Source organism: Macroventuria anomochaeta (assembly GCF_010093625.1).
Source record: "Macroventuria anomochaeta strain CBS 525.71 unplaced genomic scaffold BU25scaffold_7, whole genome shotgun sequence".
Lineage (NCBI taxonomy): Eukaryota > Fungi > Ascomycota > Dothideomycetes > Pleosporales > Didymellaceae > Macroventuria > Macroventuria anomochaeta.
This window is the reverse complement of record NW_022985368.1, coordinates 508,737-521,898: the sequence shown is the minus strand read 5'-3', so window position 1 is coordinate 521,898 and position 13,162 is coordinate 508,737. Positions and strand designations below refer to the sequence as shown.

At 55.5% G+C, this 13,162-nt stretch overlaps 7 protein-coding genes across 7 annotated transcripts; 4 read left to right on the top strand and 3 right to left on the bottom strand.

Moving 5' to 3' along the window:
* Positions 1–217: 217 nt before the first annotated feature.
* On the top strand, positions 218–2,047 carry BU25DRAFT_484483 (amino acid permease-like protein; the record flags this gene model as incomplete). Its single annotated transcript, XM_033711197.1, has 4 exons — positions 218–459; positions 511–571; positions 642–750; positions 802–2,047. Exons 1-4 carry the CDS (start codon positions 307–309, stop codon positions 2,045–2,047), a joined length of 1,569 nt encoding a protein of 522 aa, XP_033564606.1. The 5' UTR covers positions 218–306.
* A 392-nt stretch (positions 2,048–2,439) lies between these two features.
* On the top strand, positions 2,440–4,646 carry BU25DRAFT_438211 (uncharacterized protein; the record flags this gene model as incomplete). The annotated part of the gene is made up of 2 exons (XM_033709048.1): positions 2,440–2,991; positions 3,051–4,646. The coding sequence occupies 2 exons, from the start codon at positions 2,440–2,442 to the stop codon at positions 4,644–4,646; spliced, it is 2,148 nt and encodes a 715-aa protein (XP_033564605.1).
* Positions 4,647–4,684: 38 nt separating this feature from the next.
* On the bottom strand, positions 4,685–7,013 carry BU25DRAFT_408357 (uncharacterized protein). Its single transcript, XM_033705796.1, has one exon. It carries the CDS (start codon positions 6,959–6,961, stop codon positions 4,727–4,729), a length of 2,235 nt encoding a protein of 744 aa, XP_033564604.1. The 5' UTR covers positions 6,962–7,013; the 3' UTR covers positions 4,685–4,726.
* Positions 7,014–7,376: 363 nt separating this feature from the next.
* On the top strand, positions 7,377–9,619 carry BU25DRAFT_419404 (E3 ubiquitin-protein ligase-like protein bre1; the record flags this gene model as incomplete). Its single annotated transcript, XM_033707935.1, has 3 exons — positions 7,377–7,502; positions 7,582–7,725; positions 7,775–9,619. 3 exons carry the CDS (start codon positions 7,377–7,379, stop codon positions 9,617–9,619), a joined length of 2,115 nt encoding a protein of 704 aa, XP_033564603.1.
* Positions 9,620–9,713: 94 nt separating this feature from the next.
* On the top strand, positions 9,714–10,263 carry BU25DRAFT_257452 (uncharacterized protein). Its single transcript, XM_033701682.1, has one exon. The coding sequence runs from the start codon at positions 9,807–9,809 to the stop codon at positions 10,149–10,151; it is 345 nt and encodes a 114-aa protein (XP_033564602.1). The 5' UTR covers positions 9,714–9,806; the 3' UTR covers positions 10,152–10,263.
* Positions 10,263–11,434, bottom strand: BU25DRAFT_257457 (uncharacterized protein). Its single transcript, XM_033701684.1, has one exon. The coding sequence runs from the start codon at positions 11,245–11,247 to the stop codon at positions 10,375–10,377; it is 873 nt and encodes a 290-aa protein (XP_033564601.1). The 5' UTR covers positions 11,248–11,434; the 3' UTR covers positions 10,263–10,374.
* Positions 11,435–12,939, bottom strand: BU25DRAFT_257454 (ATP-NAD kinase). The gene has a single exon (XM_033701683.1). The coding sequence runs from the start codon at positions 12,927–12,929 to the stop codon at positions 11,622–11,624; it is 1,308 nt and encodes a 435-aa protein (XP_033564600.1). The 5' UTR covers positions 12,930–12,939; the 3' UTR covers positions 11,435–11,621.
* Between the last annotated feature and the right edge of the window lie 223 nt (positions 12,940–13,162).

Sequence of the window (13,162 nt, the reverse complement as noted above, 5' to 3'; positions counted from 1 at the left end):
GACCCGCCCGCATGAGGGGCGCAAAGTTCACCATCCCGGTTATCGGTTGTACAAGTTATTGACCCTCAATTGTGATTTGATGCAGGTGGCCTCGACCTGGTTGCACGCCACTTAGTCGCAATGCGCCTGCCTCTACAGGCACCTGCTATATAGCGGCATATGTACAATCATGGCTAATTCTCTGCATCGGGGTCACAGAACCTGAGTCGCTTAACCAGTATCTTCGACATATTTCTCTGTCGACTTCGCACGTCAAGGTATCCTCTTGAGGCCGTTGTTTGCACCCAGAACTCCTCTCCTTGCACAATGGCAGCATCTATTGAGGGCAAGCCTGCAGGCTCTGTGGAGGAGTACGACATGGGACACAACGGAATCGATCGAATCCACGGCGATGCTCTGGGAGGAACTTCGCATGATGCGCAAGACATGTATCGGATGGGCAAGAAGCAGGAACTCCGCGTAAGCCTAGTCTTGACCACTCTGTTCGATCTCGGCTGACAACTGTGACAGAGAAACTTCCGCCTTGTCTCTATCATTGGATTCGTCGTCGTCCTTCAGTCCACATGGGAGAGTGCCTTATTGTAAGTGCATTGCCAGCACACTTTGCAATTGCGAAACAAACTGACAACCTCTGAGGTCAGCTTACTTCGGTCTGTTCAATGGCGGTACGGCAGGCGTCATCTGGATGACAGTCATTACATGGCTCTTCGTCATGGCCATGATCGCCTCTCTTGCGGAGATGGCTTCGATGTAGGTTTGTTTCGAGGGTTGGCTGACACGCGGTACTGACATCGAACACAGGGCACCAACTGCTGGCGGGCAGTACCATTGGGTCAGTGAGTTCGCGCCGCCGTCATTCCAGAAGAGCCTCTCGTATATCGTTGGCTGGAGCGCCGGCGTTGGTTGGGTCTCCGGCATCCCCGCCTGCGCGCAGATGCTATCCTCTCTTGTCATTGGTATGGTCTTGCTTGTAAATCCTGACGCTCAGATCGGCGAGCTGTGGCACGTCACCTTGATCATGATGCTGTGGCTATTTCTCATGGTCGGCTTTAACATCTTCCTGGCACAACACCTGCCACTGGCTGAAGGCATCGTGCTGGTCCTGCACGTATTCGCCTTCTTCGCGTTCCTGATATTGTTCTGGACCATGGCTGAGCGATCACCCGCTGATGAGGTCTTCACAACATTCTACGATGGTGGTGGTTGGGGTTCGCTCGGGACATCTGCTCTTGTTGGTCTCTCAACACCGCTGTGGTGCTTCATCGGACCAGATGCCGGAGCCCACATGTCTGAGGAACTGAAAGACGCCTCAGTGGTACTTCCCAAGGCTATGATGTGGGCTGTCTTCTTCAACGGTGTCTTCGGTATCATCATGATGATCACCTTCGTGTTCTGCGGTGGGGCGCTCGACTCGGTCCTCGAAACTCATACCGGTGTCCCAGTGCTTCAAGCCGTGTACAACGCCACCGGCTCTATCGCGGGCACCATCGTTATGGGCACAATCCTAGTCATCCTAGTGTTCTTCGCCGCGGTTTCTGTAACGGCTGCATCCTCACGACAGATTTGGGCCTTCTCCCGCGATAAGGGTCTTCCGTTTTCTTCCTGGATCGAGTACGTTCGACCTGGCTGGGACATTCCTGTGAACGCACTGCTGGTTTGTCTGGGTTCATCATTGGTCCTTGCTTGCATCAACTTCGGCTCAGACGTCACTCTCAACGCAATCGTCTCCATCTCGAATGCCGCATTGATATTCTCTTATATCATATCCATTGGATGCGTTCGGCTCAAGCGTCTGCAAGGCGAGCCTCTGCTAGCTCGTCGCTGGAGCTTGGGCAGGTGGGGTGGCATTGTGAACGACTTGGCACTCGTCTTTCTGCTTGTGGCATTCATCTTCTCTTTCTTCCCTATGACGCCTAATCCAACGGCTGTCGACATGAACTGGGCTGCCTTAATGTTCGGTGCATTGGCGATTCTGGCAACGGCTAATTATTTCGTAAGCGCGCGGAGAAGCTACGTCGCGCCTATATCTCTGGTCAAGCAGGACTAGACAATGCTCATCAACGAATTTGGGTAGATCATGCTTATCGACATTAGAACCCAAAGTTCATTGCCGTGCCCTCGGGTGGGTCCTCACCTCCTGCAGTTTCTGTGTCGCACTAATGCAAAACAGGCTAGCGTTTTTCTGCATCCAATCCAATCCAATCCTCAACTGTGAATCTCCACTCACCAGCTCCCTACACCAAAGTCATAGATCAAGGCATCTTGGCCCATTCAACGTCAGCACTCGTGTTCATATCGTCATAAAGGTATCTCCCGAAGACATTGAGCGTCTGCGCTGAGGCACAAGGATCAACGTGATTTTGGTGGTGTTGATCGAGGTACTTCAACACGATATTGTCTGGATTGTCTTGGATTGAACTTGCAATCTTGCAGGCGACCATGGCTCAGCCCCTCAATCAGTCCGATATCATCTTTCCCCATCTCTCGAACACCCCAAACTTTTCCAGTACCTTGTCTTCACTCAAGCGCTCGGCTTTGTCCGTTACCAACCGCCTCACTTCCATCACAAAGGACAGCGAGTTTGTGACCAACGTAGCAGCATCTTATGGGTTGCCTCTTGTCGCAAACGAACGTTGTGGGAGTTGGTACATCCCTCTGGACCTGAAAGCTTCGAGCGTCTACTTCAAAAGCACAGACGGTCACATGGGCGAATGGGCGTTCAGTCTACGGAGGCTCAACCTACAACTCTTGGATGTGGTCAGCCAACATGGAGGATGTGTGATTGTGGACTCAACAAGAAGAGGGAAGAGTATGCCTGATGCCCTCAGTAAGACAGTGCCGTTCTGGTGTTGCGTTATCAATAGGGCAGTGTTTGGCGCCGAGAAGAGAGGTGACGAAGCCTTGAACCTGTGCACGCCACCAACTGCGGTATCTGAGAGCGAGAATTCTCAAATGGAGAGAAGAGTCAATGGCTTCGTACAGCAGTTTCTGGTACGACCCATTTTTGCTTAACTTGAGGAAAAGAGTCACCTGGCTTATTTCGATATCAGGATATCTGCAAACCCGACATTCCATCACTCCGATCGAAACTACAGAAACCTCTTCGTCCACTATGGGTAACGCAGACTTCGACTCTTCCACACGCTATACCGGACTTCCCGGACTTCCACCCTGTTGTTCTCTGTACTGCATCTCGTCGCGTTCGCGGCGCCGAGGCGTCAGAAGGTGGGTATGTTCAGGGCGCGGCAGACGACCATGAGGCTTGGTCACATGGGTTGACACCGCCATTGTTCTGGAGTAACAAAGATGAACTGCTTCGCACGAACGAAGAAGATCTTCCCAACAATATCGCAGAGCTGGTCAGCCAGGAACGAGGGACTGACGCAGTATTCACTCTAATCAACCCGACAAGCAATCTGTACGCGTCTGCGAGCCAAAATGTCGACCTCGCAACATTCGATACAGTGATAAGCTGTACATCCGAGCCACTGCCACATGCTCTTTTGAGGAGCGCGGGAGTGAGAGCGTACTTGCACCTCCCCTGTCAGACCGGCAAACTCGGCTCTCGAGACCTACGGATCCAACTTCCCGCCATACGCCTCCTTGCATCCGCTTCTCATGCCAAAAACACAGAAAGTTCACCAAAAACATTGATATGTTGCCCAACAGGCAAAGACCTCTCAGTCGGTACAGCACTCGCGTACCTGTGTCTGTACGTTAACGATGACGGCACCGTAAACTACTGGCAAGCACGAGAACCTAGGGACATCGACAAGACATTGATCAAGCAACGCCTCAGTTGGATCACGACCAGCAACCCGGCCCTCAACCCCAGCCGCGCGACACTGCAGAGCGTTAACAGCGTGTTAATGTCAAGCGAGCCTCTGAAGTCAGCACTCCCAGAGATAAAGGACCCAGCAAAATACGACTCAACCTGGACCCCGCTGCCACAGCCTCCAAGCTCAGAACTCGCCACCTTCCAACTCACCGACACCACGCCCACCACCCCCAGCCCCCCGAACCCTAACGAAGAGGAGCCTTCACAACCGCACAAGCAACTCCCAACCCGTCCGCAAACGCTTTTCACCCGCCTCGCCACTTCCCGCTGGTCCTTCACCCGGCACCTCCGGTCCGCGCTCCCCACGCATCCCTCCGGTACAGTCGTAGGAAGCGCAACCTTCACTTCCACACCACTGCTCAACACACTCTTGTACGCAGAAGAAGGCGATTTCACCACGGATACAGGGCTGCGCTTCACTGCGAGACGGAAGTACGTGTACCAACTCGCCAGGCTTGATGGTAGGGACGAGAAGGAGAAAGGGGACGGGATTGTGGTGAAGTTCTTCGATGACAGTGTGAGGAGGGAGGACGTTGGACAGGAGGGCGAGGGGGTGGGTGGGCTGTTTGTGGAGATGGATTCACTCAGCGACGTTGGGGATGGCGAGGACGTGCTGGTGGCAAAGAACAAAGAGCAGCACCTATGTGGTGAGGACTTGTATAGTGCAAGCTGGCGCTTCTCGAAGGGGATGCTGGATGGGCCCATGGCGGGGGAGAGAGGAGGGTGGTGGGAGGTTAGGTATGATGTTAAGGGGCCGAGGAAGGACTATGTTAGTACGACGCGGTATGAGTGTATGTTAGAGGAATAGGTGGGGTGTTGAGCGACGTTGCACTCGATCATATTGATGTTGTTTCGTATGAATATATGGGTATCTTATCATCTGTGTCCTCATTCCTGGCCCCAATTCGGGTCATCGTCAACGTCACCCAGGATTTCAACCCCTTCCTCCTGGAACGTGACCGTCTTGTCCTTCTGCTTCCTCTTCTTCTTCCCCTTGCCGTTCTCCTTCTCAGCAGCACCCTCCCCATCTCCAGTCACGCCCGCAAGCCTCCTCTGCTTCTCGCGCTCCTCCTTCTCCTTCAGCGCCTCATTAATCTGCTCTCTCATCCTGGCCTCCTCCTCTTCCAAATCCTTCTTAATCGCATCTGCGTCTGCGAAAGACTCTTCCTCAAGCTGACTCGCAGCGAGGAAATGGTCCCAGTGCGATGCTAATTCGGACTTGCCGCGCAGACAGTCGCGCACGATTTCCGGGTTCTCGCGCTCCTCGCGCGTGAATTTGGTTTTGATGGATCGCCGCGTCATGCCGGGGAACATGTGTGCGATCATTTGGAAGTCGGTGCCGAAGCTGCGGAGGCCTTGGTAGAACATCTCTGTCGATTGATGGTTCCATCGCTTGCCCTGGCCGGGCAGGACGAACTCGTTGGGGAAGCGTTTGTTGTTCTTCATGAAGCTGCGACTCGTGATTCGTGTCGTGAGATCGTCTTCCTCGGTAATCGTCATCATTTCGATCACCCGGTCTGCGTCGCGCTCGCGGTCGATGGTGCCGGAGTCTTGGATCAGCTCGATGCGGCCGTCGACAACGTGGTAGCGCGGGCCTGCGGATACTTGTTCCACCTCGCCGGTTTCGAGGAGCTTGTCGACGGCGGCCTGGGTTTCCTTGGTGGAAATGTGGCGAGCGTCTTCTTCGCGGCGGCGCTGTTTGACGGCATCCCAGTCGATTTTGCGCATTTCTTTCTCGCGACGAGAGAGCTTGCCGACGCGGATGTTGCGCGAGGCGAGATCGTCCATGCACATTGTGTCTGGGTCGATGGTCTGGTCTTCAGCGTCGGAGGGAGTGTCTTCGCGGGGTGGCCGCCCTCGACGCTTGGGTTCCACCGAGCCATCCTCGCCTTCAGCTGGAGTTGACTTCTTCCTCTTCGGTGCGCGTGGCTTACGTTTTGGCTTGGCAGTCACATCGCCTTCCTGACCAGTCTCGCCATCGACCGTCACTCCTTCTTCGGTCCGTTGCTCCCCCTTGTCTTTTCTAGGCTTTCGTGGCTTCTTTGCTGGGGGATCTACTGGTTCGCCATCCTCACCCACTTCTGCTGCATCTGTGCTTCGTCTCCCTCCTGTTCTGGCGCTGGGTCTCTTTTGTGTGGGCTCTGCCTCTTGCTCGTCACCGTTCTCCTGATGCTCTCCATCTTCTCCCGCCGCCCCAGTAGCCTTCTTCTTCCCTCGAGGTTTGGGTGGCGCACGCTTCTTCTTCGCAGGTGGCTCGACAGCTTCAGTGGCCTCTCCGCCCTCCTCTTGTGGGTGGTTGACAGCCGTCCATGGAAGCGTCCTTCTCCTCCTTCTCTGTTGAGCAGGTGCATCGGCCTCGGTAGGTGGTGTGGCACCAGTGCTCGCACCAGGTTCTCCAACGTCGACGGTGGAAGCAGAAGTCCCCTCAGCCTGTGAGGTGGGTTGCTGTGATATAATCTCGCCAGTCCGTGCATCCTGCGGCGGGACCATGACAGCGACTGGTACCATTGGTGTGCTCTGCCGTGACGGTGACTCGATCCGCCTCCTCTTGGCTGATCTTCGGCCTTCGACGTCATCCTCGACAGGCTGTGACACTTCCACTTGCTTCGTCGGTAGCTGTGGGGCGTCCTGGGACTCCTGGGGCTCTTGGGTCTCTTGGGTCTCTTGGGTCTCTGGCGTGGACTGCGACTGTTCGACTGCTGGTGTGGGTGTGGGCGTAGGTTCAGGCGCGACTGTTGCAGAGAGTGCTTCTGGTACGATGACAGCTGCAGTACTGGAGGGCTCAGTTGCCGCTGGCGTAGCCTGGATTGCAGCTGTCTGGGTGGTAGGTTCCTGTGTGGGTGCAGGCGTAGGCAGTGGTGCAGTGACTGTGGGTTCGGCGGCGGGGGCACTCGACGATTCAGGCTCGAGTTGGGAGGCTCGAGGTTCGGCGGTAGACGGTGTAGGTTCGGCTGCAGGGGCTTTCGGTGCAGACGCGGCTGTTGCACCTGGCCGTCGCCGTGCGGCTTTGGGAGCAAACTTCTTGCCCGAGGTGTTCTTGTTGATGAAGGAACTAAAAGTCGCCGGTGCCTGGGCCTTGTCGGCTCCCTGCGCCGGCTGCTGTGTCGAATTGTCCTCCGCCATGGTCGCAGTATGCTGCCCGGTGCAGCTGTCTCCTACTATGTCGACATCTGAGTGTTGGCGGGGAAGAGCGAGGGCGCGAGCGTTCGCGCGCAGAGTCGCGTTCATCGCCGGACCCACTCTTGACAAGCGTCAGGAACCATACTCGTTCCATGCTAGCGTGGCTGCCGGCCTTGGCCCTTCTTCGTTTTGTCTTCCAAGGCCACTCGACTCCTCTCTTCACAACACCCGGGCTCACACGACACCCCGCCCTCTCTCTCCTACCGCCTCTCGCCATCCGCATTCATCCCGCTCTTTCATCTCACCTTAACGACCTGATTGTTGCACTCACCACCTGCGCCACCTTCACCACTGCGTCGCCTGTCCGATGAGGCTCGAAGCCAGAACCGTCGCACCCCCATCGCTTGACCAAGTCAAGATGGAGGACCGCAAGAGGCCCAGTGGGCACGACGATTCTGCCCCTCCCGCTAAGAGGCAAGCTGTGACCGTCAACGGTGCTCGCTCGCATCCAGACGCTGACATGCCATGGAAAGATGACATCGAGGTTCGCCCCCCGATCCGCGCTCGCAACAACTGCCTCGGCAGCCCTCGAACACACACGCTAATACCGCATTGAGGTGCAGGCTTATCAGAAAGATGCCATCTTACGCCAGATGCGCGAGTACAAGCGAGAAAAGGCTACTCTCGAGGCTCAGCTCAACGAGGTCGAAAGCCGCTCAAAATATCACGACGAGGAGCTGCGGGCAATCGATGCATGGTTTGATCAGGTCAGTGCACTCAGATAGATTGAGTAGATCAGGGTTGACCATCTGCCAGCTCGTTGACGAGATCAAAATCCTGAGTGGAGAAAGGCTGTCAGGTGACAAGTCATCACGTTCGGTGCCTCCAGCGCTTCTTTTCGAAGACAGCGAGAGCTTTAGGAAACACTTGTCGAAACGGAAAGACACCATCCTGTCATCACTGTCTGGTCTCTTTGCCAAGTATCCACCCCAGAGTCCGGATGTCGCAGATCTTGAACAGCAATTGTCAAAACTGCTCGCTGCGCAAAAGGAACACGTGGTGCAGTCCCAGAAGATCATGACTGAGAAGGAGCAGCTCTCTGATCGACTGGACACTGCGACTCATCGCTATCTGGTCGCCGAGAAGAAGATCGACAGGTTCAAGAGCCAGCAAGTGCAAAAGTTGGAGCAGTCAGCAGTAGCAACCACGGTAAAAGAGGAAGCTTCGTCAGCTGGCGTCAAGAAGGAAGCCACCAACGGCACGACTCCGGAACCCGCAGTCAGTGAGGAGCTGGAAACTGCGCGAAATCAAGCTGTGGCAGAATCGTCCAAACGGAAAGCGCAGTTGGAAGACGTGGAGAGAGAGAACAAAAAGTTGACCGAAGAGCTATCAGCGCTGAAGGTCAAGCTGACTGGACTATCTGATGACGACTACGCCAAAACGGAGCTCTTCAAAGCACTCAAGTCACAGCACGAGGATGTGATAAAGAGGATCAACAACCTAGAAGCGACAAACGTTCAACTACGAGAAGAGGCGCAAAAGTACCAGGCTGAGCGGACTGCTTACCGGATAAAGATTGACGACGAATCTCGTTCATCCTTAGCTGAGTCTGAGAGTGCAGTTTCACAAGCCGAGGCCAATCTTGCGCGTATCCGCAACGCCCGAGACGAACTAGTGGCCAAGAACCACATTTTAGAGACCAGCCACAAGGACAGCGAGGCGTCGAGCTCCCAGTCAAAAGAGCTTGTAGGGGCTTGTGAGAGTCGCATTGCGGCTCTTGAGTTCGAATGCGAACGATTACGATTGCAAATTGCAGAACACCAGCCGGAAGAAGAGCCTATGGAGACCGATGATTCGACTCCAGAGCAATTGCGCGGTAAGATCTCCAATTTGGAGAATCAGCTCAAGCTTCTGAGTGGCGAGCTGCCGTCAATGGAAGCTGCATGGAAGAAGGCGCAAACAATTGCAGGAAAGAAGATTGCCGATTTAGCTGCATGGGAGGAGAACATTGCAAGAGCAAACGCAGACAAGGCGAAAGCGGACCAGAAGTTTTTCGCAGCCATGAAAGCAAAGGGAGAGATGGAGCAGCAGATTCGCATCCTTCGATTGCAAGCAGCAAAGTCGACCGAGGTTGTGTCGCAGTTGAAAGAGGCGGATTCTCTCAGCAGATCGTTAGTCGACAAGCTCGAGAAGCAGACAGCAGAGATGCGATCACAGATGGACGAGCTCTCGGTACAACATCGCCAGCTACAACAGAAGGTCAATGAGAACGCGATCACCTCCGAAGGATACATGAGCCAAATCGCCGAACTCAAGAAGGTTGTAGAAGCGAAAGACGCCGCCTATCTTACCGCGAGACACACTCAGCGCGAAGCCTGCACCGAGCGAGACGGACTCGCTGCCCAGGTCGATGGTCTCAAGGAGCAGATCCAAGTCTGGAAGAAAAAGAGTAAGGGCGAACAAAGCTCCGACGCCGCCCTCATGGAGTCCATGTTGCAATGCCAGATATGCAAGAGCAGGGTCAAGAATACCTGCATCAAGACCTGTGGCCACCTGTTCTGCCACGACTGCGTCCAGGACCGCCTCACCAACCGCGCGCGTAAGTGCCCTAACTGCGGCAAAGCCTTCGGCAGCAACGACACCATGCGCGTCCATCTTTAGAAGCTTGTATCGCTACCTCATTTGTACAACAACAACAACAGCACTTGCATTTCCCCGTTCGAAACTTTCAACAAGCGATGTATGCACGGCGTTTTTGGTTTTTTTGGCAGCCCAAGCTCGAAGCAGATCACCAATACCCAGGGCAGGTGGCGAACGGCGTACGGCATGTGCGGTCATGTTTTATTAGATGTTTGACGTTTTTGGTAACGGGGCGGGTACGATATGGGAGGGATCAGATCAGTTGGCCGTGTCAGCGCTGGGCTATGCGCTTCGGCCAACCTTGAATCGAAAGAATGCAAGCAAGTTCAAACGTCTCAACGCTGTCCTTATGTGCCCCCGAAGTGGTGGATTGGACAGTCTGTTACTTCTCACACAGGGCGAAGAGCACGCACGAGTCCCTTGTACGCCATCGTTGCGATTTTTTTCCCTTCTGATTCTAGCGTTACATCACCCACCGGGTCAACACTGCTCGAACAAGCGTCACAAGAGCATGGATTGCCCGGCAACATGCTCGGAGAATAGCATATCTTGAGAGGGTATCAACCATCGTACAATGAAGAAGGAAACTACGTGAACAAACTGCAGAACCCCCGTCACTGGACATGCAAGACGAAGTAGCCTAACAATGACAGCGCGAGAACTCAACAGCGGTACAATCGAGACAGTAAACCCACGCAAACGCCGCATACCGGAAAATCCAAAGCATGAACAGTTCCCACATACAATATCGCATAAAACCCTCCCACCAGCACAGACTAGCGACCAGCGCCGTCGACACTGTAGATTGGCGGTGGGTCAGCGATAGTGCTAGCAGTACGCGACGGGATCGGGCTGGCAGCGTCGGGTTTTGTGATCTCGATGGCGAAGCTGGGGGTTTTGACATAGTCGTCCATGTCCATCCGTTGCATGCTGGATCCAGACAGGCTGTGCACTCTGATCTCGTCCAGCTCAATGTCAGATGAGCTCTCGGAGTCTTGCTTCCTCATCTCGTGGTCTGTCCAACATTTGAGCGCCAACTGCAAAGCCAGCATGCCGAGAATGCCAGAGGCACAGCTCCACAGCGTGGCCCAGTTGTAGTATATGTCCGCGTTGGGCACGTTCTCGACAAGGATATCACGGACAAAGTTGAAAGTTGCGTCGTTGGGTGTGGTGCTCAGGTGAGGCGGGATGTGGTCCCTCGACGAGGCTTCCCAAGACCTGAAGTTGCCAAAGTCTGGTACATCAGGCTTGCGACGAAGATCGCTGTACTTCCAGAGTATGTTGCCATGGTGTCGGCCGTCCACTCGCGCTGTACCAGCATACCACCAACCACAGAGCTCCGAGTCTTGAACGTCGTACTTGGATCTGATGGTGTAGTTGTGCGCATGTAGCAAGTGGGACAGGGTCTGCGGGTAGTATACGTCGTAGCTAGTTGCGATGGCGTAGGTGAAACTGAGATCGCTGGGGTTGTTAAAGAAGACGTAGGCCGCTGCTCCCGGCCAGAACCACATGCCCACGGAGGTTTTAAGGCAGCCATCCACTCGCTCCATGTCTCTGGTGTGCCATGATTCGGTGGTGTAGCGGTCGAGGTATCGTGCTGATGATAGGGAAGCGAGGATGAAGAGAAGCGTAGCGATACAAGAATGCATAGTTGCAGTAAAAGACGAGTGAACGGATGCTGTATAACGCTCAGCGTGGTGGTGGTGGTGGTGGTTGAGTGGTGTTCACTGAGAGGAAGAAGACGGGGGAGACGAAAGCGTGATGTTTTGATCCAAAGTTAGGCGGGGTGCTCTTGCTGTAGAGTCTGGGTGAGACGGCAAGAGTGTAGTGGGCAGGAGGTGTTTACAGAGTAAGCACGTGTGAGCTCACAAGGTAAGTGTAATGCAAGTAGAGAAGGAAGAATGAGAAATGATCGGCCCTGGTCATGATTTCGAAGTCAACGCCGTTCCAATGCTATGCCAGGCTCCAAGACGAATGCACACTCTTACACAACACGCATCTCTGCACAGCCAACGCTCGTCGCTCAAGGGTCCTGGTCCCCAAAGGGGTAGTTGAACTTCAGCAGCGCATTCAACCCGCCCACCCAGTGATCCTCAGTCTGGTCGTCTCTCCCCGCAGTCGCGCGCACAATGCAAGGAACGCCACCGTGCCATTCGCCCGTCTTGGTCCTCACATCTTCACCCATGACTCTTACTTCCATGCCCGACCCCAGGCCTTCTGTGACCGTGCTGCCATCAATGCTGACCTCGACCTGCTTGCCTCTGTTCTTGTCACCCAGCCGCAGGGTGATTGGCGTTTCAGCCGGCAGCAGGAGCGGCCTGAAGGACAGTGACCGTGGGCAGATAGGTGTGAGGAGGAGAGACGGGACGAGCGGATGCACGATGCTGCCGCCGCTGGAGAGACTGTACGCGGTGCTGCCTGTTGGCGAGCTGATGATCATGCCGTCGGCAACGGCTTCGGTGAGGAAGCGGTTGTTGATGTAGACGTCGATGATCTTGAGGTGTGGGCTGGAGCCGCGGTGGAGAGTGACCTCGTTGAGGGCATAGCTGTCGTCTGAACCGGCTATCCTGGTCCCGTCTGGGGCGAAGATGCCCACCTTCAGGCGGTTCCGCAGCAAGACTCTGACGCTGCGATGCGTGCCCATCGCCTTGCCACGGATATCTGCGTACGAAAGCGGCTTGTCGAGCGGGTCGTCGGGCGATGTGGGTGGAGTTGGGGGGTTAGCGCCGAGAGAGTCAGACAGGGTCGCGTATGTGTCTGGCGCGCCGCTCATGTACATTTCCCTGAAGGCGCGTTTGTACTCCTTGAACTTCCACTCGCCGAGGAAGCCTATGGTGCCCATGGCGAAGCTCAGCACGGGCGGCACGCTTTCGACATGGCTGAACAGGCTGCTGGCCCTCAGCAAGGTTCCATCGCCGCCCAACGTGCAGACCAAGTCGGTTTTATCCGACAAGTGCTGCACGGCGCCGTCGTATGCGTAGACGGGGAAGGCCAAGTGCTCGTGTATCTCGCGCGCGGACTCGTTGTCCAAGATGACATGGATGGATGGGTATGTGGAGTGGATGTGGGACGCAAACTCGATGACGGACTGGGTGATGTTGGGCGTGCGCTTCTTCTTTGCGATGAGGACGTTGCGGGGCGGCGAGGGCCACTGCAGACTGAGCAGCGTGTTTGCGGGCGACTGCACGTACGACGGCTTGGTGCGCGTGGGGAGCGCCGAGATGTGCTTGATCTCTAGGGAGCGCCGCGTTGTCGAGAAGAGGCTCCTCCCGCGCGCCGCCTGGCCGATGAGCCGCCGCCGCAGGGCTCGCTGCTGGACTGTCATGTGCATCCTCTTGCGACACGCTCACATTGCGACCGCCCTTTCACTGGCCATGACGCAGACGCACCCATTCCGCAACAAGCGCCAAGCGTCTGGGCTTGGCAGGCGCGAGCTTCCTGTCCCGCGCCCGCCGGATCCCTGCATGGTGGGGCGCTGTGGTCCGCTTTGTGTCATCGGCGAAGGGCATCACATGCAACGAATGTGGAAGCCTGCCGTCCGGAAAGAGCCTCCTCCTCAGCTTC